The sequence below is a fragment of the Leptonychotes weddellii genome, chromosome X, assembly GCF_054177405.1.
Source record: "Leptonychotes weddellii isolate Sample4059 chromosome X, ASM5417740v2, whole genome shotgun sequence".
Taxonomy (NCBI): domain Eukaryota; kingdom Metazoa; phylum Chordata; class Mammalia; order Carnivora; family Phocidae; genus Leptonychotes; species Leptonychotes weddellii.
This window is the reverse complement of record NC_138385.1, coordinates 34,635,490-34,659,300: the sequence shown is the minus strand read 5'-3', so window position 1 is coordinate 34,659,300 and position 23,811 is coordinate 34,635,490. Positions and strand designations below refer to the sequence as shown.

The 23,811-nt window shown below is 49.8% G+C and overlaps 1 protein-coding gene across 2 annotated transcripts in view; it reads left to right on the top strand.

The window, feature by feature from the left end:
- Window positions 1–23,811, top strand: part of FRMPD3 (FERM and PDZ domain containing 3) — a 57,742-nt gene that overhangs the window by 19,068 nt on the left and 14,863 nt on the right. For both annotated transcript variants that reach the window (XM_081808449.1, XM_081808450.1), the window contains 8 exons: window positions 484–591; window positions 3,349–3,480; window positions 5,112–5,231; window positions 9,129–9,265; window positions 9,600–9,726; window positions 11,822–11,911; window positions 13,837–14,016; window positions 23,021–23,165. In XM_081808449.1, the coding sequence (XP_081664575.1) occupies window positions 484–591; window positions 3,349–3,480; window positions 5,112–5,231; window positions 9,129–9,265; window positions 9,600–9,726; window positions 11,822–11,911; window positions 13,837–14,016; window positions 23,021–23,165 (1,039 nt within the window). The remainder of the gene's footprint in view (window positions 1–483; window positions 592–3,348; window positions 3,481–5,111; window positions 5,232–9,128; window positions 9,266–9,599; window positions 9,727–11,821; window positions 11,912–13,836; window positions 14,017–23,020; window positions 23,166–23,811) is intronic.

The following is a 23,811-nucleotide window of genomic DNA, read 5'->3' as shown; positions in this document are numbered from 1 at the left end:
TCAGAAAGGACCTAGGAGACTATGGGGGCAGGGAGGGGGTTGGCAGAGCAAAGGCAAGGATGTGGACATGATCTCTGCATGTGAAGGGCTTGGTGGAAAGGGAAGTGTCGGGATATAAGAGCAGGCGGGTGAGGTGGGTCCTAAGGAGGCCTTCCATCTGCTCTTTAGTGCATGGTGGTCTCTGTGGGCCAAGCACCACCCTAAGGTGTAGAACTCTAAGCCACAGTAGGATGGGGGTGCGCCATGATACCGAATGAAGGGTGAACTTTTGATATGGCCCAATGTTTTCTTAGAGCCTTTGGTTCTGGTCTGCAGGTAGCATGATCACTGATCTGTTCTTTCCTCTGTCTCCTTGTCCTTCCCTGTCTTTGGCTCCCTGTCTCCTTCACTCGCTCCCTTCTCTTCCTTTCTATACTCCTCCTCTGGCTTCCCTCTGCCTTCTAAATGAGCCCCTCTCCTTGACCTTTCCCTGCTTATTCACAGAAAATGATGAAGAAAGAAGCTATTCTCCTCATCCCCAACGTCCTGAAAGTTTTCTTAGAAAATGGGCAGATTAAATCATTCACTTTTGATGGCCGGACCACTGTTAAGGTACATACAGAGTCTCCTCCCTCTCGGGTCAGCCTTTGCCCTCTCTGGGGCACGCATGGCTGCTGGTTCCTGACTGTCTGTGAGTCTGCACAGAGGTGCTGCTGGGGAGCGAGGTGGCCTTGGAGCTTCTGCCTCTGTGAGCCCCAGGCTGCAAGAACACGCAGCCCTCGGGTGAGGGTGTGTGTGTGGGGGGAGGCATCTGAGTGCCCAACTACATGTGTCTGTGTGTTTGCGTGTGCATGCTCGTGCATGCACACCACGCATGTGCGCACAAGCACGAGTGCATTGTATGTGCATACCTACTTGTGAACTACGTTGTGTCCGTGTTATACCGGGTCCTTCAAGACTCTTAAGAGCTAAGGAGTATGAAGATCATTAAAACATTTATAAAGCAAAGGTGATTTATATTGCTACAGTAACACCTATGCACAAATACACACAGAAATCAACAAACACAATCTCTTGGGAGATTAGCTTAGCCATGCTTTGCTTCTGAAATAGCCATCAGATCTTAAGCACTGAGCCAAGATTGGAAACGTCCAGCAACAGTCCCTTTGGCTATTCCTTTCATAGAGAGAGCGACTACTGAGCTGTGATTCTTAAGAACTCGGCCAGCCGTCTAAAAGCTGTAGCGATTCCCTTCGTCCTGAGGAGAAGAGGCAATGAAACGATTGACCCCCAGGTTCAGCTCTGATCTGGAACAGAAATAACTGCTCCTGTTTCTTCTGGACCCCCTAGAATGAATTTCCACGCAACCAGTGGAATAGCATCTTTCTGCCCGGAAAACCCAGCCTGGCTCATAGGCGTCCTGAGGTCCTCAGGCTGGGGCCAGGACAACCCTCTAAAGAAAGAAACCCTTGGGCCAGGAAATTTCCCGAAGAGGAATTATCAGGTGTTCAGGGGCGGCCTCACCAGTGGTTCTCAGCCAGAGTTGCCACTCCCCTCCCAGATGGCATTGAGGAATTTGGGGGTCATCCCATGGTTTGGGGTGCTACTGACATTGAGTGTCTGAGGGTCAGAGCTGCTGAGTGTCCTGCAAGGAGACAGTCCCTGAATGATGAAGAATTGTCCTGCCCTAAGTACCAGTATAAAGTTATAAAAGTTATAAAACACCGGCCTACCCGTGTCGTTGGAACGGAGAGTCTCTTCGGAAGGCTGAGGCCTGGCTGGGTCCCCCAAGGGGCCTAGGATCAAAACATATTCCTGAGGGTATCCTGGGATGGTCTCTTGCCTGTCGGCGGTCTCAGCCTATGGGAGGGACATTGAAGCACAACTAGGCCACCCAGGGGTGTCCAAATGCCCCTCCTCCAGATGTGGCTATCTCTCTGCATCAGAATCCTCCATGGCATTTATTCGTGGGTCAGTATGTTCCCTATAGATCTGTCCCCACACCAGAACATTTGCTCCTCTCATTCCCCTCGGAGGCTTCTCCCAGTGTCTCCCGACCTCACAGTGATGACCCAGTGACCCAATGACATTGTTGCCCCCAGGTAGCCCTAGCCTTCCAGGACAGCAGTGTCCCCTGGCTTGTGATCTCACCCTGACTTCAGGGAAAGTGCACTGGCCATTCATGGGAACTTGTCCCAGAGAGGTACCAGGGTGACTCGAAAGCCTGGCACGGAGGCTGCTCCACTTGTCCCACCAGTTGGCAGTCACCAGCTTGGCCATCCACAGTCCTAGTGCAGCTAAACAGCAAAGAAAGCCTCATTTGTCCCCGCCAGAGCTCCATCCGCACTGGCACCTCTGTGGCTACTTGGACGCCACAAAGAGACACTCTCAAGTACCCACCAGTTGCCAGCCTCACGTTTGAATGGCTTAGCGTCCTTGAATGTTCACTGAGGGGCTTGTTTGGCAACTCTGGGTATAAGGGAACCGCGCATTCCCAAGCCGGCTGCGTTCTGGCCTCTGGGGTCTGAGCTGTGCTGACTCCAGGAGCACACACACACACACACACACACACAATGGAGCCCAGTGTGTGCTGAAGTCACAGCAAGTAGACGGCCGAAGTCTCAAAACTGACATCTGGCAGCCCCCAAGGATAGGTTTGCAGACATCCTAATATTAAAAGTAGGGCAGCAGAGCAGACAGAACCCCGAAGTAGTCAGATTTGTGACTGTACACAGACACGTGACGTGGTTCCTCCGCATGGACACATTTTTCAAGTTGCTAAATTGATGGTCTCTGAAAGCCAGCTACGATCAAAAACGAACATTTTGCCAGTAACTCAAGTCATTCGATTTGGATTATGAATCCAGAAATAGTCTGCTTTTTAATTACGTGATTGTGGCTCTGGCTTTTGCTCGTTCCTGAGGAAAGGGTTGGTGGACAAACTAGAGTGAAGGTTCTGACTTACGTAAGGTCAGGAAGAACCAGCATAGTGCCTTCCTTATTCAGTGGCCCGCTTGGTAAGCACTCCGAAAGCATTTTGTTGACTGGAAGGAGAGAAGGAGGGAGGGAGGGCCATGACCACCTTTTGCCAGATGTCTGGCCAGGCCAAATTCAGAAGCCCCGCCCTCTCCTACCCTGCACCTTTGGTGTTCGCCAGGGCCCAAGTACTCAGGGTCCCTCCTCTCCTCATCCTGGAGAATGCCTGGGCCACCCTAAAGGCCTGTGTCTCCGTCTGGCCACTCTCCCGGCTTCTGCCGCCTCCCCAGGACCATCTCTCTTGGGGTGCAGTCCCCCTCTCCCATGTTTGGTGCCGAGAGTGGTATGGAACTGGAATGTATCTGCCTCTCAAGGCTCTCTTCTCTTCCACAGGATGTGATGGTGACATTACAGGACCGTCTTTCCCTGAGGTACATTGAGCACTTCGCTCTAGTCCTTGAGTATGCTGGGCCGGAACAGAACCACAAGTTCCTGCTTCTCCAGGACAAGCAGCCTCTGGCTTATGTAAGCAACTCCTTCGGCCTGGCTTGAGAGCTGCCTGTGGCCTCTAATAGAGAAGAGGACTCCGGGCACCCTCTTTCTGGAAAATTCATAATGATTTCCTCAGCCAGCCAGCCCCCAGAAATGAACAGTTCTCAGTTAAGGTCTATACTGACCACATCCAGTGGGCTTTGGGCAATGTTCCTCGTGACCTGAGAAGGGCATGAAGATTGTCAGTCCTGGTCTCCAGTGGGGAAGGTGTGGGGTGGTGAGTCACTGCGTGGCTCCCAGAATGCTGAGATAGCCGTGCCAAGCCTCCTGTCTCCTGGGGGCCCTGCCGGCTAGACTTTTCTGTCTCTGAGAGGAAACTTGGCCTTCCGATGAAGGCTTTAGTACAAAAAGGTCAACAAGTGGAGTCTATCGAGACCACTGAGGCCGGGACAAGTGTAGGCTGAGAATGGGCTGAGTGGGGGATGGGCAGCACATCACCCACATCCACTTCCAAGGCAGAGTAGGAGAAAGAGGCTGGGTAGAGCCAGAAAATGCTGGCTTCGCCAATGGGGAAGCACCAAGAAGAGCCAGGGAGGCCAATCAGGACTCCCAGAGAGGGAAGGAAGGAATTGGAGAGGGACAATTGGGAAGAAGTGCCTAAATGCAAGTGCGACAAAAACCAAAATCAGACACACACACACACACACACACACACACACACACAAGAAAGGACTTTAGGAAAGAACAATTCTTCAAGGTTAGCTCTCAGCCAAATGCAGTCCAAAGCCTCACAGGTTCCCCCCTGTGGAGGGAAGATTGTTAGCTTGGAAGGGAGGCCTATGCACCTCCCACCCAGCCTCTCAAGAGGCCTTCTGAATCCAATTGGTCTCTTTTTCCAAATAGGATTTTAAACTTTTTTATTGCAAAAAAAAAACAACCTCAAACATCCACAAGAGTAGAAGGAATTGTATCATGAATTGTCATGACCTATGGCAGCTTCAGCAGTTACCCATACATGGCCAGCTTGTCTCCCCTATACCTCCAAATGGGATTTTAAAGCTTTGGTTTGGCTTTTTTAATCAGCCACTTACTCTGCTGGCGCTGAGCCTCTCTGCAAGGTAAAGGTGTTAGACCCGCAGCAAGAAGAGTCGGAGAAGTTACCAGGAGCCCTCTCTTCCCATCTTGTATCTTGGGCCTTAGACCCCATTGTTGATAAAGGCCATGTCCTGGTTAAGTGATTCGACAATCCTAGTCACTTTGGGGCGCCTGGGTGGCTCCGTGGGTTAAGGGTCTGCCTTCGGCTCAGGTCATGACCCCGGAGTCCCGGGATCGAGTCCCACATCAGGCTCCCTGCTCAGCGGGGCGTCTGCTTCTCCCTCTGCCCCTCCCCTAGCCCGTGCGCTCCGCCTCTCTCTCAAATAAATAAATAAGATCTTTAAAAAAAGGTCTTTAAAAAATTTCTAGTCACTTTGGACCAGAAGGGCAGGCAAGACCTTTCCTCGAAGGGTAATTGGGCTGGGCCAGGTGGGAGGCAGGGGTAAGCAGCCACCTCGCTCAGCCCCGAGCCCCGCCTTGAGGAGGCACCAAGCTGGCTCTCACCCCTACGGCCACGGGCCAGGGATTCCCAGAACTCTTTCCTCACCCCTCTCATCCCTGGGATTCAGGTGGTACAGCGGACACACTACCAAGGAATGAAATGCCTCTTCCGAATCAGCTTCTTTCCCAAAGACCCCGTGGAACTGCTGCGTCGGGATCCCGCTGCTTTCGAGTACCTGTACATCCAGGTAGAGTCTGATTGGGGGTACACAGACAGACAGACCCATGGACAAACAAGCAGTCAGGCTGTTCTGCCATCACCATGAAGTCGCTCTGTAAGGTACTCCAACCTCCGGGTAGCTCTGAAGGCCCTCTCCTTTCCTGCTACGGTTGTGGGCCACGGCCACGTTGTTTAGCCTGGTGACCGGTGCTTGGTGTAGCTCAAGTCCCGCCTAGGTGTCTGGGCAGATCTCATCAGTTTGGGGGAGCAGGCAACCTGTGTCACTCTGTCACCATCACAGGATCCCGGGTTTACCGAGCCCATTTGGGTAATTCTGATGCCCAGTGGCATTTGGGAACCACTGCTTTAGGGCAGTGGGTTTTACCCCTAGCTGCACTTAGAATTATCTGAGAAGGTTTGGAAAAAAAAAAAAAATGTTCTGCTCCACCCACGACCAAATGAATCAAAATCTATGGGAATGGGCTCCAAACGCTGATGTTTTCTAAATTCCTCAGGTGGTTCTCGGGAGTAGCCAGGGGTAAAGAAATTCTGCCGTAGGGTGGGGGTGCAGAAATGTGGAAAGGAGAGCAGCCTGGGCAGATGAGCAACTTTGAAAGATTACATAGGTGCCGAGGGAGTACACCAGCTGGGGAGCTACGGGGGAGACATGATGGAGGCCAGAACCAGGGCAGTTTTGGATGGGGGGGCGGGATTCAAGAGATAATGAAAAGGTAGAACCAATGGGCTTTGACTCAATGTGCGTCTGGTAGAGGTGGTCTCATTCTCCAAGTGAAGGAATACAGGGAGTTTCGGAATGGGTTTGGGGAAAAGATGAGATCGTTTTGTGTTGAGTCCTAGGTGCCCATAGAACGTACAGAGTGCTTGACAAGAGGAGAAAAATGAGCTCCAGACTCATCTCTGATGATGTCTCTGACACCTGCAGACATGCTGTAAGACATCGCGGTTGTCCCTTCTAACAATCCAAAATGTGAGGAACATTTCTCAAACAGCCCTGGGCTCCTCTACCAGCACTCTGGGGACAATGAGTTGTGGTTCCTCTATGAATTCTTTAAGTTTAGTTCTCATTTTGTTGGCCCTAAATGTCTTCATCCAAGCTTCCGGGGATCACCTTGGTTCAATTATTTTGGAATTTGGTGTCAAGACCGTGTCCACCCCGTCCCTCCCCTTCATGATGATATGGACTTCACCTGTAATTTCTTATTTTTTATGTCGAACAGCTTTATTGAGGTATGACTGACCCATAAACTGCACATATTTAAAATGACAATTTGGTAGGTTTCGACATGTTTATACCCATGAAACCATCACCACAACCAAGATATTGAGCATATCCAGTGCCCCCCAAAAGTTTCCTCAGGCTTCTGTGTAATTCCCTCCCTGCCCCCAATCCCCAGGCAACCACTGTCCTGCTTTCTGTCACTATAGATGAGTTCACATTTTCTAGAGATTTTATATAAATGAAACCGTATGGTGTGTACATTTATTTTGGTCCGACTTACTTCACCCAGCCTAATGACTTTGAGATCTGTCTTTGTTGTGTATTTCATTATTCCATTCCTGTTTATTGTTGAGTAGTATTCCATGGTATGGATGTACCAAAATGTTTTTATCAGTTTACCCGCTGATGGCCATTTGAGTTGTTTCCAGGTTTGGGCTACTACGAACAAAGCTTCTATGAACATTCATGTACAAGTCTTTGTATGACATGTGCTCTTTTCTCTCTTGGGTAAATACCTAAGAATGGAATGGTTTGATCATACGGGAGATCTCTTTCTTTCATTTTTTAAAAAGAAACTCTAATACTGTTTTCCAAAGTGGCAGTGCCATTTTATATTCCCACCAGCCATGTATGAGAGTTCCAGTTTCTCTACGTCCTCATCAGCACTTGGTATTTTTCAGTATTTTTTTTAAGTTGTTTTAATAGTATTCAGTGGTATCTTGGTGGTATCTCACTTGCATTTCTCACCGACTAATGTTAAACACCTTTTCATGTGTTTGTTTGACAACATACATCTTTTTTGGTGAAGTGTCTTTTCAAATCTTTTGCCTCCTTTTTTATTGGGGTTGTTCATCTTCTTGTTACCGAGTTACGAGACTTCCTTATATATCCTGGATAGAAGTTGCTTGTTGGATATGTTATTTGCAGTTTTCTTTCCCAGTCTGTGGCTTCCCTTTTCAGTCTTTAAACAGTGTCTTCCACAGAGCAAATGTTTGAATTTTGATGAAGTCTAATTTCTCACTTTGTTCTTTGATGGATAATGCTTTCATGGATCACGCTCATAATGCCATATCGAAGAAATCCTTGCCTAACTCGAGGTCACAGGGATTGTCTCCTTTTTTTTTCTAGAAGTTTTAGCATTTTAGTTTTTACATTTAGGTCTGTGATCCATTTTGACATAACTTTTCTTATGCAGTACAAGGTATCGACCAAATTTCTCTCTCTCGTGCGCGCTCTCTCTCTCTTTTGTATTATGAATATCCAGCTGTGACTGCACCATTTGTTGAAAAGACTATCCTTTCCCCACTGTCTTGTCTTTGCATCTTTGTCAAAAATCAGTTGTCTATAAAGGTGTGTGGGTCTATTTCTGAACTCTTTATTGATCTACTTGTCTATTTTTATGCCAACATCACACTCTTGATTACTGTAGCTTTGTAAGTCTTAAAATCAGGTAGCACTTACTCTCTAACTTTGTTCTTCGTTTTCAAAGTTGTTTTGGTCATTCTAGGTCCTTTGCATTGAATTTTAGAATTAGCTTGTCAATTTCTACCAAAAATCTGCTGTGATTGTGATTAGGGTTGGGTTGAATCTATAGATCAGTTTGGGGAGAATTGACATCGTACTAATAACGAGTCTTCTGACCCATGAACATGGTATATTTCTACATTTATTTAGGTCTTCTTTAATTTTGCTCATCAGGATATTCTAGTTTTCAGTGTACCGGCTTTTCACTTATTTTGACAGATTTATCCCTAATTATTTTAGAGTTTTCAATGCTATTATAAATGGTTTTGACTTGTAATTTGACTTTCCAATTGTCGCAAGCATGTAGAAATGCAATTGGTTTTTGTATGTTGCTCTTATGTCCTGCAGCCTTGCTAACTCATTAGTTTTAGTAGGCGTTTGGTAGATTCCATTGGATTTTCTACATAGATGATCACTGATGAAGCATTCCTTTTCCACTCTCTCCTATGCTGTGGTGATACCACTGTGGCTCCCTAGTCCCTCGGCTCATCCAGGTTTCACCTCAACCAAATGGGCAACTGGTCTAACCTAGGCTGAATCATCAGGAGCTGAGACTCTAACCCTCAGGGTTTGTGCACTATCATACCCTTGACCAGTAGTTCCAGGGGACCCCCTTTAGGATAACATAGAGAAGATTGACTCATTGCTGCTTTTGACCTTCAGACCCCTAGGAACAGAATATCTGCTCCATCCCTGCAATCCATCTCTCACCCTGGGCTTTGGGGTCAGAGTGCTATGGAGAGCTCCTCCCAGTATCTCTCTTTATTCCCATCTGAGCTAGTAGAAGATCCCTGTATGGCTGGGGAGTGAGTTTAGGCCTCTTGTAACAAGACGAAAGAAAGAGAGTGGTGCCGTGTCTCACTTTTGCAGTGACCTAGATGTTCTGCCCATTTGGACTTCGCCATTGTGTGCATCTATCCCTGAGAGGCCTGTCCAGGATCTGCTGAATGAAGCAAAATAGTGTCCCTGAGACCCAAGGTTCCTCTGTTGCCTCTCCCCCAAAGGCAGAAATTTCCTCTTCCCCTTTATCTAGGATGTCTTACTGGACACCGCCATTCTTTTCTGGGATGCAAGGGAGTAGATCTGGGGTGGAGTGGGGGGTGGGGGGTGGGAAGGGAACATCTTTTTTAACTGACAGGTTTGGACTGCCCTCTCCTGCAGAGTCGGAACGATGTTATCCGCGAACGCTTTGGAATGGACCCCAAGCCGGAGATGCTTTTGGGCCTTGCTGCCCTCCACATCTATATCACGGTCTCGGCCACTCGACCTAGTCAGAAGATCTCGCTCAAGAATGTGGAGTGAGTTGTGCCAGGGCCCTTTGGGAAGGTGGCAAATAGCTGTAAAGGGAGAAAGTGCAACGACTGAGCTGTGCTATGCTTTTCAGGAATGTAGGGCCCCGGGGTGGGAGTGAGGATTATGGTTCCTCACACCTAGGCCGTGATGCCTTTGAGCTCCAGCTTCTACCAGAGAATCATGGCCAATGGGATTCTCTTGCCCTCATCCCTCTCTTTTTCTTACAGGCTCCATCCCTCCCTCTGCCTCTCAGATCTGATTTCTGCCTCACCATCTTCTTTTCTCAGCCCCGCTCTGTCACCCTCACTAATTTCTCGCTTTTCTTCTTTCTGCTCTTAGGAAGGAATGGGGCCTGGAACCCTTTCTTCCTCCCTCCCTCCTACAGGGCATCAAAGAGAAGAACCTTCGGAAATCTCTCTCACAGCAACTGAAGGCCCACCAAACACATCCTTCCACTGGCACCAAGGTACCAAGTGTCATCCACTGGGGCCCTGCTCAGGCGCTTGGGGCTGTGCAGCTCTCCTGTGTGGTTTCCCAGCAGGTCTGGTCTTCCGAGGGAACTGCCCCCACCCCCATCTTTGACTTGGGTACACATCCAGTTTGGCTGGATATGGGGGATGATGGTGGAGAGGGATTTTCCCCAAACCTGAGCTGCTCAGGGGCAAGTCACCGCGAGAGCCCAGGATCCTCAAAGCAAAGGGGCCGGGCCGAGGTGCAGGAGGAGGCAATTCTCCGATCATTCCGCCCATTTCGTCTGTGCTGACTGAGCACCTGCTGTGTGGACAGCACTGGACTCTGGGGAGGCATGTTTTCCATGGAAAGGACTGCTCTGTTCCTCATTAGCTTTCTAATTCGTCAGGCGGGGAATAGGGAATTCTGGGAGATGAAAGCTCAGCCCGGTGGGACAAGGCCTGACCTGGAGCATGGGTCACTGGGCAGCGTGGCGAGGGTTCACGTCACTGCTGTGCCCTCTGAGGGACTCCCAGTCACCCCACCTCCAGCCCTGAAGGTCTCTAGCCCTTCTCAGTCTTCTGGTTGCTTCTTGCCCAGGAGGCAGGAGGGGTGGTTAAAGGCCGCAGAATCAGCATACAGACAGAGACAAAGGACACAGTCGCCCGGCCCTGCCCCCCCCTCCATATACCACCCATTCCGGATTACTTGTATTACCCACAAGCTTCTCTTTTAAGATGCAAATTTCCCCAGAGAGTTAAGTCGGGCCTACCTTGCTGTGCATGTTTAATCAAATTGTTTTATTCCCAGAGGGAGAACATCAGCGCTCCCCTCCTCCCCGACCATCTCCTCAGCAAACACTTTTTTTTGAGGATCCGCCCCCCCCCCCCCCCCCCGCCAGTGCTTGGGCTGGAGAGGCAAAGATTAAAAAGGCCTGCCTGCTCCGCAGCCCTAAGTCAGGCACAGGCTAGTGGGGAAACACGACAGTCACAACACAGAGCGACAGTCGGTCACAACACCATGCAACAGGCGTGGGGGCTCTGGAAACACGGAGGCGGAGGAACACCCAGCCCAGCCTTAGGGAGGTAGAAAAGGCCAGGAATTGGTGCGTTTGATGCCAGATCTGGGTCCTGACAGACAGATAGGAGTTTGTCTAGATGAGGGGGAGGCGGGAGGGGGAGGAAGACTTTCCCAGGCAGGCAGATCCGTCAGTACAATGCCGTGGGGATATAAGAGAACATTATGCATGGAAAGAAATGCAAATAGTTCTACATAAGCAAGTACAGAGAGTGCAAGGCACATGCCTCAGGAGGGGGGCACGAGAGAAAGCCAGAGAAGCTGGCAGGAGCCGGTTCCTGGAGCACCTCGTGTGCCGTGGAGAGGGGTCATACTTCATCCTGTGGGCATCAAGAAGGCATTGAAGGATTTAAGCAGGCGGCTGACATGATCGAACTTCTGTTTGAGGCTGCCACCCTTAACAGCAGTGGGGAGGAGTTGAGGGAAAAGAGTATGGGTAGGTCAGAGAGGAAGTTAGGAGGTCCAATCAAGGCGACGTGGTGGCTGATGGCGCTCAGGTGAGAGAATGAGGGGGAAGCCCGGCGTGATACAGGTTTCTGGCTCAAAGGCCTGGGGAAGCTGGTACCACTGAGAGAGACTTTTCTATGAGGGGATGGCAGAGGAAGAACAGGCTTGAGGCTTAGGGGTGCTCAGGATTAAAGGCATCGTTGGGACCCCTGGCTGGGGATGGCCAGTACCAAGGCAGCAGCAGGGGATCTCAGGACAGATGTATAGATGAGGTGGGACGTCCGAGCTGGGGGGAGGTGTTGGAATTATCCTGAGAACAAAATGACTAAGCTGGGTTTTTAAGGCACAAGGAACAGGAGGTCAGAGGAAGGTTTAGAAAGGGACACGGGATGACTAGAGGCAAGAGTTGTCCAAACTGGAACCTTCCTGCCATTTTTCTGGAGGGTCTCCTCACACACCCGGTGTGGCTTGCTGACGAGCCTGACTAGTGCCCGTCCCAAGATGTTGACACTCCTTCCTGAGAACACAGGTTTGCTTTTCCTGTGCAACTCAGGCTTCTCACGTGTCTGCATGGGTTGTTTCCACAGGGCTCTGCAATTCAGGCAAAGCTCCAGTATCTTCGAATTCTGAATGAACTTCCAACATTCACGGGCGTTTTGTTCAACACTGTGGGCCTGGTCAGTGAGGGCCGTGGTGGGGGAGGGAGTCCCTTGTGTGCGCTTGGGCTTGGGTGGAGGGCAGGAGGGACTCCACTAGAGCTTTAGGGTGGCATTCTCTGTCAGCAAATATTTCTAAAGACCTTCCTCGTCCTCCTCTTTCTCCCTTTCCCTTCCCATGGTGCTCCAGTCCCGCCTCTGGTAAAATGGTCAAGTAGGAGGCCGTATTCGTTTTCAGTATCCCTCCATGACCCGTCTGGGTCCCCTTTCCTTGATTTCAGGGGTCAGCAAACTTGTTGCATAAAGAGCTAGATGGTACATATTTTAGGCTTTGCAGGCCACGCGGGTCTCTGTCACAACTATTTAGTGCCCTTATAGCGTGAGAACAGTTATAGACGATGCAGAAAAAATGAGCGTGGCTGTATTCCAGTATCTCTTTATTTATGGACACCGAAATTTGAATTTCGTGTGATTTTCACATGTCACACAACATGGTTCTTTTCCAACCATTTAGAAATGTAAAAATCATTCTCAGAGTGTGGGCCGTATAAAAGCTGGTGTTGGATTGGATTTGGCCCGTGGGCCAGAGTTTGCCAACCCCTGCCCTACCCCATTGGCTTTCCCCCTGCCCCTGCAGCCCCCACCCCCACCCCAGGCTTTCTGAGTCTGCATACTCCCCCCTTCCTGCCCAGGGCCTCCACTGTAGTAACACCCCTCCCTGACGGTGCACAGCTGATCCCCCTAAACCTGTGCCCCAGGCTAGTTCACCCTAGTGAGCTACCGTGAAAGGAAATTCAAATCATCTTGCTGACTGGATCCAGGTGCTTGTCATGCTCTGGGGAACACGCTGTCATGCTCCTGGCGCACACTGATGGGAAGCCGCTTAGCAAAGTGTCTATAGCAGACCCACAGAGGTTCCTTGGGGAGATGCGAATGCCAGGAAATGGGCCAGCAGAGGGCTCAGGCTTGATGGTGCTCAGGAGCCTGTCGGGCCACCTATGGGAATCCGGTCCACCAGGAGCAGAGGGAGGTATTTACATACTGGGACTTGCAGATCCCTGAAAGCCTACTCCCCTCCCTCCACCCCCGCGCACCCCCCTGCCAGGGCTGAAATTCCGATAGGCCATTCCTTTGGGTTAAGACTGCTGTTTTTCAGGGATGCCAGGGTGGCTCAGTCAGTTCAGTAGCTGCCTTTGGCTCAGATCATGATCCCAGGGTCCTGGGATCAAGTCCCGCATTGGGCTCCCTGCTCAGCGGGGAGTCTGCTTCTCCCTCTGCCTGCAGCTCCCCCTGCTTGTTCTCTCTCTCTCTCTCTTTCTCTCTGGCAAATAAATAAAATCTTTAAAAAAATAAAATAAATACTAAAAAAAAAAAAAAAAGACTGCTGTTTTGCCAGTCAAAGAGCAAATGTCGGGATTCTCCGACCCTGCTCTTAAGCACCCAATCAACTCCCAACACCTGAGGCAGAGTGACTGTTTAGCTTTTGGCACCAGGTGAGGAGTGCAAGTTTCAGTGGCTCTTGAGCCCGAGGAAGTAAAGACCAGACACAAGATGCCACCTGTTCAGGCAGAGCACTGGGGGTCACCGAGTGACCCACAGCAACAAATGGAAAGTTCCTGGGGCTTGGTGGGAAAAGGATGCTGCAGAGCTTTAAAACAGAAACGTCCCCTACGTCACGATTTTGCTAGAGCCAGCCCTGCCCCTGCCCACCTCACTCAGCCTGTTGCTGAGGCTAAGGTGTCCCCTGAGACCAGTGACCCGGGGCCTACCCTGGGAACAGGAGCATCCCAGACCACTTTCCCCTCACGGTTGTCCCCCTGCCCTGGCACTAAGCCCTTGATGTTTCCAGACCTGCCAGCAGAACCAGTTCAATGCCTGTTTCCTATTTCTTCCTGCCTCCTCTGCCCTTCTTTCCGTGAATGCTGCCCGCCACACTTGGGGCCCAGGACGAGAAGCAGTCAGCCACCACTCTCCTGGTGGGACCCCGTCACGGCATCAGCCATGTTATTGACCTCAAAACCAACCTCACCACTGTGCTGTCCGAGTTCAGCAAGATCAGTAAGATCCAGCTGTTCCGGGAGAACCAGGGCGTGGCCCGGGTGGAGACCAGCATCATGGATGCCAAGGTAAGCCCAGCTTTGAGGAGCTCCTGCTCTCCAGGGACAGGCCTTAGGAACAGAGGAAGGAGCAGACTCGAGAAAGAGAGTTTGAGCCTTTCCAGGGGAGTCAGTGATTCTGAAGTGGTTCAGACCCTGGGCCCCTTTGGGCTCATCTTTCTTTCCTTTCTCAGCCCTGTAGGACATGCTGTCTTGGCCACATATTAAGGTCAGCCAGTGCTGGGGAAGGCTAGGAAGTGTCAGATCAACCCACAGGGGGTCTTCAGCAGAGGGCGGGGCAATTGAACTTGGAGTTGCCCCCAGGCTATGGCTTCCGGATCTTTCTTGTGTCACAGCACGCACAGAAAATGACATTCATGCAGAACAATGGGATAAATGGTCCAGCCCCAGAGACTTCAGCCTCCCCAGGCTCTGTCTAGCCAACCCAGAGGCTGAAGGGATATGTGCACACCAGTTGGGGAGCCCTGCCATAGGCATAGACACTTGGAATCATGGAGGAGGGGGTGCCTGAACATGTGGACAGACCCAAGGAGGCCTAGGGAGATGGGGAACAGGCAGGACCTAGTCCACATTTTACCTCCCAGAGTCCAGCTCTTCCAGAATCTTAGAGCCTTTCCCATAGATTGGCTCCTTCAGACTGGCAAGCACCTGTTACCCGTGCAGAGTCTGACAGCCATGGTCAGCCACCCCCTCCCTGGCTCTCCTGTGGAACACCCAGTAACCAGTGCGGCGGGGGTGGGGGGGCAGGCTTGCTTGCCAGCTGGCGGAAGCTATTAGAGGAGGGGCAATTTTCCTTTCTTAAAGGATTTCCCGGGGGGAGATGTTGTTAGCAGATTAAGAGATGGAGTGCTTGCTGTTTCTAAAAGAGCAAATTATTTATTTTTGTCTTTGTGAAACCCAGAAAGCTTTAATATGTTAATTTTTCCACCTGTGATTCCCAGTATTCCCATTGGTTTAGGAACCCGCCTGGAGCTGATATCTAATTGGCTTGTGGCCACTTCCTCAACCAATGATCGCTGCCCTCCACAGATGTCGCTGGGTAAAAAGCCAGGTGGACAGGGAAGGGAGAGGAAAGACAAGAAGACATGCAGGGTAGATGTGGCTTCCTGAGAAATAAAAAGGGTTTAAAACAGGGAAAAAACTTTCTGGAGGACTCTTCTTCTATGTTGTACGAGGGATTCTCAACACCCGCTGCCCAATAGAATTTCCTTGAGAGCGTCTTAAAAATGCAGATGCCTGGGTCCTGTTTCCAGAGATTGTGATCGAATTGGTCAGGCTGCAGCCTGGGCATCAGGGTTTATTTACTTTTCAGTTCCCCAAGTGATTCTGTAGTATAGCCAGATTTGAGAACCACTGACCTCTGTGTCCAGAGCTCTGGGAGGAACCAAGCTGAGCAGGGTCCGTGGGTATTGACTGAGTGGGGAGCACTATTCTCATTTCTAGGGGTGATCCAGCCACAGGTGTGGGCATGAATGCTGCCCAGGAGAGACCACAGTCTTACTGGGGAGGCTAGACTCACAAAGACACACAACCTGCCTTAATAACACAATATCAGAACATGTATGGAGCTCTGGAATCCGACAGATCAGGTTCAAGTCCCCGTTCTACCACTTCCTAGCTGTGTGGCCTTGAAAAAGGGACTTAACTTCTCTGAACACTGATTTCCTCAACTGCAGAATGGAATGCCTATCTCAGAAGGTGGTTGTTCAGGATTAAATGAGAAAATGTAGGCAAAAGGTCTTAGCACAGTGCCTGATACATAGTAAGTACTAAACAAATGAGAGCTGTTATTTTTTGAAAAGCAAAACAGCGATGAAGAAAAGTTAACATGAAGTAAATTTTGCAGGTGAGTACGGTGCAGAACATGGAACCAAAGAACGGGAAGGGGTTAACCAGAACTGGCTTCCCACAAGAGCATGTTTTAAGCTGGATCTTGAAGTGATAGGCACAGATTAGCAGAGAGAAGTGGGATTGTGTTCACAGGCAGAGAGCAAGCACGGAAGTAAGCAAGCCATATGTGCAGGTCGATAAGCATAGCTGCTTGGCTGGAGAGGAAAATAACGAGAAAGAAGATTGGAGAGATTGAGGGTGGGCAGAACAAGCTGGCTAAAAGCTTCGAAGGCAAGGCTAGTGTGAAGCCAGGGAGGCGAGGAGGGGATCGTGGCCCTAGCACAAAGGCAAAGAGACGAGGGCATGGCCTGAGCTGGAGGGACAGCAGTGGTCAGGAGAAAGAGCCAGTGTGAAACATACAGACTCACCAAGCGCGTGCGTGTGAACGCCCACACACGTTCCCCTCTTGCACATACAGCACACATGTCTTATTATAGCTAACCCTTACTGCCTGCTGCCTGGATCCTGGGTACACTGAAGACCAGGGCTATGCACACAGCACACGGAGGGTCCAAACTGCAGGTGGGTGGAGAGGTGAGAGACTGCGTTCCGGGATAAACGGGACATGGCATTGGTGAATGGAGGGGGTAGGAGAAGATTGCACTCTGCTGAGTGGGAAACAGCACATGGTTAGGTAGGCGATGCAACTGCCAGGTGGTAGATAGTTCTGGTATGCCCACTTGAAGCAGGCGATACGGTGCATATGAAAAACCACAGGAGAATTATCCATTTTGCATTAGAATGTTTCTGCTAGGCAGAATAGTGGCCCCTCCCAAAGATACCCGCGCCCGGATCCCCAGAACCCGTAAATATGCCATGTGATACGGCAGAGGAGAATTAGGGTTGCAGATGGAATTAATCAGGTGACCTTAAGATAGGGAGATTATCCTGGATTATCCAGGTGAGCCTGGTGTCATCACAAGGGTCCTTATAAGTAGAAGAGGGAGGTAGAAGAGAAGGTTGATGAGAAGGTCAAAGTAATGGGAGATGAGAAGGACTCTGCCTGACCTTTTTTGCCTCGAAGATGGAGGAAGGGGCCATGAGTCAAGGAATGTGGGTGGCCTGCAGAAGGGAAGCAGCCCTGTCTATCCTTGATTTTAGCCCAGTGACACTCGAGTCAGCCTTCTGACCTCCAGAAGTGTAAGAGAACAGATGTGTATTGTTTAAGCCTCTAAATTTGTGTTGATTTGTTACAGAAGCAACAGGAAATTAACATAACCGTGAGATTCCTTCAAGTAGGAAACTCTCATCCCCTACATTAAAGATAGGATTCAACTGAGAAATGTGCTGCTCATCCCCAAGTTTTGTTACATTAGATCGGATGCATCTAGAATCAGAGATGTCTGCTGTGTGTATCACCACAAGGCGGTGCCTGCCCTATGAAATGGACAGGATGGTATTTATACTTTTCGCAGATAAATCAGCAGAGATAGGATCGATGATACGGTGATGGGAGAAAAAGAGGCAGATTGAGGGAGAAAAAAAAAAAGATCCAGGCTTCCATCCGAAGGTCATTTAGTATGAACTCAGCGTTGCTAGGAAGCAGGCTAAACCCAATGGGAGGTACAAGCATGAAACGAAAAGAAAACATGGCTTCTGGCCCTCAAGAAGCTCTCTGTGCTGTAGGAAAGAAGTGTGCCAATACGTGGCCTTCCTAAAGAGGGCGCCAGAGAGGAGGTGCCAAGAGCATATCAGGATACAGAGGAGGGCAAAATTAATTCTGGCTCAGGGATTAAGGAAGCTTCCTGGAGGCACTCCGTATCAGCAGTATCTGTGTTTACTGAGTGGTGCCTCTCTCCATATATGTGAACAAAGGGAAGGATTTGAGAGGGGGCGGGGTCTGGGAAATTGGCAAACAATACACATCAGAACTCCATAGAACTGCTTGTTTAATGTTTCCCAGCATGCCACTGTATAAGGTATCCTGAAAAAAGAATGTCTGCATTCCCTTAACGAAGAGCATGGAAGTTAAAAACCGGACTTGGGCTCATTTCCTCCTAGATATGCCACACTGGCCTGGGAATATTCTGGAAGGGCCTGGTGAAGCTAAGATTTCTCACTCAGAGCTCTGACTGCACATTAGAATCATGTTTGGAGATTTAAAAACTACCGGTTGCCTGGGCCCTTCCTTTCAGACCTTTTAAACCGGAATGTTGGGGGGTGAGGCTGGGGTATATAGGTTTTTCCAGCTTCCCAGGGAATCGTAATATGTGTCTGGCCTGAGAAACACTGCCTTAAAGTGATATTCTGCCTTGTTTCCAAATTGGCTGGTTATGCCCAGTTAGCCTTCCCCAGGGCCGTGGAGGCAAGACCCCAAATGTACTGGTTCCCTGGGACCCAAGGGCAATTGCCTTGTACCCTTGCCCTTCTGTGTCCCTGGAGTCCCATCTTTTTCCAATTTTCAGAGATGCTGGAGTGCACTGAGGCTACCCCAAGGCCAGTCCCCTCCCTAGTTGGCATCCCAGAGTGCAGGATGCCTGCGAGCTCCCAACACACTCTGAACACCCCGGGAAGGAGATGGGGCTGGGGCATAGCAAATTAATCCCTGCTCTACTTTCTCATGGATGGCCATGCCTCCAACCCCATCCCCCTTTTATCCTTTAATGTTGGAAGATGGCCTGGGCATATTTAGTTATGGTTTTCACTCTGCTTACTTGCTCTTAGTGGATTGAGCGTGAGGCAGTATGCAAATCTCTTTCTCCAAGAGACAGCAGTCTGGGACTGAGATGCCACTGGGCCATTACCATACCCTATTACCACAGAAGCACATAAGGGGGAAAAGAAATCATCAAAGGAATGTCCCAAGGGATCTCTCGTGGCCCAGTGTGTCTCCTGCTCTCATGTTTGAGCTTTATTGCTCTAGTGCTTTCTGTAGGGACAAGCATTACATTAGACGTCACGATCATTAAAATCCTATTTAAAATAAAATGTCTTTGAAGGTTTCTAAGAAAACCTACCCAACCTCTTTGGTGGCCTGCCTTTGATTTGATTTTTACCCCTGCTGGCGAAAAGCACATCTGTGTTCCTTTGACAAGTTCCTTTTCGCCCATGCTGGGGTGCTCAGTTGGCCATGTGGGCATGCAGAGGACAGACTCCCGATGTGCTGGGCTGAGCCAGCTGGGGATGCACCTGGCCCTCTCTGTGCACAGGATTTTTTGCCTTCGTGTTGTTTCATTACCCACATCAGGCTGTATTTAGGGTAAGAGAAAAGGAGGGGAAACTGAAGCAAAGTCAGACAGGTCAATTGGCCAGCTTGTCACTCTGCCTCTGATCTGTCCATTGGCCAGCCAGCCAGCCAGGCAGCTAACCAGTCAGGGTGTCAGGCTATTAGGCATTCTGCCTGTCCTGCAGCCAGCCTGTCAGCCAGGGCACCAGTGAATCAGACTGCTCCTTAGCCAGCGAGCCAGTCCATCTGTCCATCAGTCAGTCAAACCAGTCAGCCTGTACTTTGGTCAAATGGAATGTCATTCTAGTCGTCAGCCAAGGTCCTTTCCTCAGAGAAGCTCTCTCCAGCTTCCAAACCCAAATTAGTCACACGAGCACACGTTCACACCCACCTACCCACACACTGATCCAGAACATTCTATGTTCTGATAACTCTCTCTACTTTCTCTTCATAGCGCTTATCACACCTTCCACTCATATTCATTTGTATGGTTATTTGGTTTCTGTCTTCTTTCCTGTTAGATTGTAAGTTCCATGAGGGCATCTCTGTTCTGGGATGAATGTTTGTTACCTATCAGAGGGTCATGTTGTCCACGAGCTATCCCACCAGCACGTAGCAGTTCGCTGGAGGGTGGGGGGGCAGAGTGGGCCGCAGGGGCATTTCAGCCAGAGAGAAGAGCGTGAGTTAAGATATGAAGTGGTCAAAGAACATGGCATCTCTGGAAAACTGGAAATGCTATGTCCTTGCTGGAGCACAAGGAGAGGGGCAGGGGATGGGAGGAGGGCACAGGCAAGCTAGTGGGAGATATGCTTGGAGCTGTAGGTCAAGTCCAGGTCCTAAAGGCTTTATATGACATGAGAAGACAATAGGTTTCAGGTGATGAGATATTGGGCATTTTACGTGAGAGTCTTGTTTTAGAACCTCGGGCAGCAATATGGAGGTGGAGTGGAGTGACGTGGGTAGAGACTGGAGGCAGGAAGGCTGATCAGGAGGCTACTGGGAGTCCTGAGGTCAGTGTGTCCTCACCTTTTCCACATCGTGAAAAATGCCACAATTTGTATGGCCCACTAGAATCAACAGATGAGGTAGCTTGGGGCCAGAGGCAACAGGGGCTCGAGATCTCAGCCCACTTGTCACCCATTCACACATACCTTGAGAAGTTTTGGTATTGGAGGAAGACAATGAGGGCGTGAAGTAAAGCAGTGGCAGCAGGAGCGGCCATGATGTCGGCGAATGCTCCTGAGGCAAGCCTAGTGAGTCTTGGGTCCTCCTAGTGATGGTGGTAGCAGCTATCCACACCCAGACCTCCGTGTATCCTTCTGTCATTAATGGCAAGGGGGCAAGGCCCTCTCCCCCTCCCCATTCCCATTCCCCTTCTGTCTCTCCTTTGCTGTACATAAGGTTGACCATTCTGTTGTGACTGAGAAGCATCCATTCACTAGAGGTACAAACACCCCCTCTGCCCCTTCTTAATAATGACCCAAAGGGTGTGTTAACTAACTGGAATTAAAATAAAAACTTAAAAAAAAAAATGACCCAAAAGTAACATCTCGTCCCTGGTCCCCTTCTCACTGGAGAAAGGAGCCAGCGGCTCCTTGGGGTACAGATGGTCCCTTTTCTTCCTGATGGTATTGAGTGAGCTCCACAGGAGTATCATCAACTCGTAGCCTGTGGGGTGGAATCCAAATGCCTTACCGTGGCTGGCAGTGTCATTGGATATAGAATAACTAAACAATTCAAGATAGGATTTGAGCCAGCACAAGCCCGTGTGATAGAGACACGGCACTGAGGTAGGAAAAGAGTTCGAGAGGGAAGAGGCTGAGGATGGTGATTCTTGGGAGGCTGCACAAGAAGAGCAAGCGTGAGAGATGGAAATGGTCAGGGACTACAGAACCAGAACCTAGTGTCACCTCATGGAAACAGAAGCGAGGAAAAGAATTTCCAAAGGAGAAGGGGATCAGTGTTGGCAAATGAAACAAGCTGAAAGGTGTGAAAATGAATATGAACAATTGCGTTGGGCTGGAAAGAAGCTTCCCTCCTAGATCAAACCAGACCTGACCCCCTGCTTGTTTCTGTGAATAAGGTTTTTTTAGACCCCCGTCACACCCACTGTTTAGCTCACAGATTATCTATGGCTGCTTTCACGTTGCGATGGCAGAGTTACTGCGACAGAGTGTGTGGCCCACAAGGCCTAAAGTATTTGCTGCCTAGCCCTTTTCAGAAAAAGTTTGCCAGCCCCTGGTCTGGATGAATACAAAATAGTCGACCCGAGCTATGTGTCAGGATCCTGGGAGATAGCAAGGGGACTTGGGCAACTGTATTTAAAAGGTGAGCTGGTTTGGATTCAGAATTTGTTCCCCGGGTGATGATCCAGGCCAAGAAGGCTAGGCTAGTTGGTGACCAAGTTCAACCAGATTTTCCACAGTGTTCCTTTTACTGCCCCTACCCTCATGGATGCCCTCATCATGTCTCATCTGGACTGTAGCAGTAGCTACTTCACTGGTCAGGGAAGGGATTCATTCCATCTTAATTCTTTTAGCTCTTAATGGGTGGTCTGGGAACCCCCAAAAGTCAAGGTGAGTCATGGACCCATGGCTTCCTCTTCAGCCAGTCTCCATTGTCTTTCTCTGAAGGCCACTGCCCTGTCCCAGGGGGAATGCTCCCATGGCTGACTTCAGTCTAACCCAGACTTCTTGTCAAAATCACGATACAGATATTGGGAAGGTTTCTTGAAAAGGTATTGATTTGGGGGGGGTGGTTCCTATCTTTTTTTGGTATATCGGTGCCAAGTCACTGAGACAGTCAACCAGCTAACCCCAGGATTAATTTGACTGATTTAGGGTCAAAAACAAAAGTCAACAGAGTATGTTAGCATTTCCTAAAGTAGGTTAAAAAAAAAAAGCTACACCCTACTACCATGAGATTTTCTATGAAAATAGATGGTTCTGGTCAAATAATTTGGAAATGTTGGAATCCTAAAACCCCCCTGTTAACATTTCACAGTGCACATTCATATGTGAAAGCGTCTGAGAGTTCCCATAAGTGCAAGTCTCTGCATAGCTTTGTTTGACCCAGTGTTTCACACATGTATTGGACCAAGGAACTGTTTCAGGGGACACCAACTAACTTCTCGAGGACACTTTAGGAAAGGGGGGGCATGGAGGTCTGAGCAGAGCTACAGGCCAGAAAGAACTGGGCCCAGAAGGCACAGTGAGGATTTTGTTGCATGGAGTGTCCATGTCCTGGGAGCCATTCTGGGTACTAGGCGGAGAGGGCTATAGAGATGAGCAAGAGATAGTTTGTGGGTTCAGGAACTTTCTATCAGGGATGTTCCCCAGTCCAGCCAGGACTCCCAGGTTCACCCCACCTCTCCCAGCTGGCGCGTGCATCTGCCGGGCTCCAGTGAACACAAATACAGCCACGCAGCAGTCCCATGATATTATATAATTTTAATCTTTTCTCTGTAAAAGTAGTTCATTAAATGTGTAATTAAAGGTTGATTTAATTTTGATACCTGGGTATGAGTTCACTATAAATAAACTCTCAAACCAGAAGAAATGGTCTGTCAGTCCATGCGCCTCGATTTTTGGTTCAGAAAGTAGGATTCCTGTCCCTCTGCAAGGCATCTTTTCACTGTTGTCCTCTTTTTTTTTTTTTTTTTTAGATTTTATGTATTTATTTTTAGATTATTTTATTTTTTTTAGATTTTATTTATTTATTTGACAAAGAGAGCACAAGCAGGGGGGAGCGACAGGCAGAGGCAGAGGGAGAAGCAGGCTCCCCACTGAGCAGGGAGCCCGATGTGGGGCTTGATCCCAGGACCCCGGGATCATGACCTGAGCCGAAGGCAGACGCTTAACCGACTGACCCACCCAGGCGCCCCACAGTCGTCCTCCTGGACGTGCACCTCCTCCCCTCCTTCTCACATTCTCATGGTTCTTCTTGTCTCTCCCCTAGCCTCTGGTGCTGTTGATGGAGTGGCCCGAAGCCACCAACTTTGCCTGCCTGATCGCAGGGTACTGCCGTCTCCTGCTGGACTCCAGGAAGATGGTCTTTTCCAGGCCTGCCAGCCAGCCTCTTCCACCTCCAATGATCAAGGCAGGTAGGGCTCAGCCTCAGTTTTCAGTATGCCGGAAGCCCTTTGGACCCTGGAGCCAGGGAGGGAGGAGCTCTGCTGCCTTAGTGCTTACCCCATTCCCCCAGCACCCCGGTTTCCCAGGAGCCAGCGAGGTACCGCTGGGTCCTACCTGGCACAAGCCGGTGGGAAAGACAGCTGGCCTTCAGATGGGCCTGTCCCACAAAGGATGCCTGTGACAACACATGGCGATCGAGTCAGTGAATGAATGTAAGATAAGAACAGCAAATAAGCAATAAGTAGAACCAGTTGGAGAACTGCATTAGATCTAAGGCACAGCACAGTGATCTAGGAGAGACGCATGGGCGTTCTGGCTTTGTGGAAGGTGGAGGTTGAAAGTGAAGATAAAATCTTTCTCTTGTTCATCGTAACGGGGATTGACAGAGCTGCCTGAAGTTAAGAGGCCGTGGAAGCCTGATATAGGAAAGATTGTGCAGGCGCAGAGTATAGTCCAGTGGGAGGCTTAGAGATAGGAGAGGATGACCACCAAGAACGAGGTCAAGTGCGGCCCCCAACCTGAGGCTTCCCCCTTAGGCAACTCTGTGCAGCCACCCCTCGGAGCTGTCCTGGTGCTGGCACAAGCAGGGGCCTGAGGAAAGATCAGGCCAGTCCA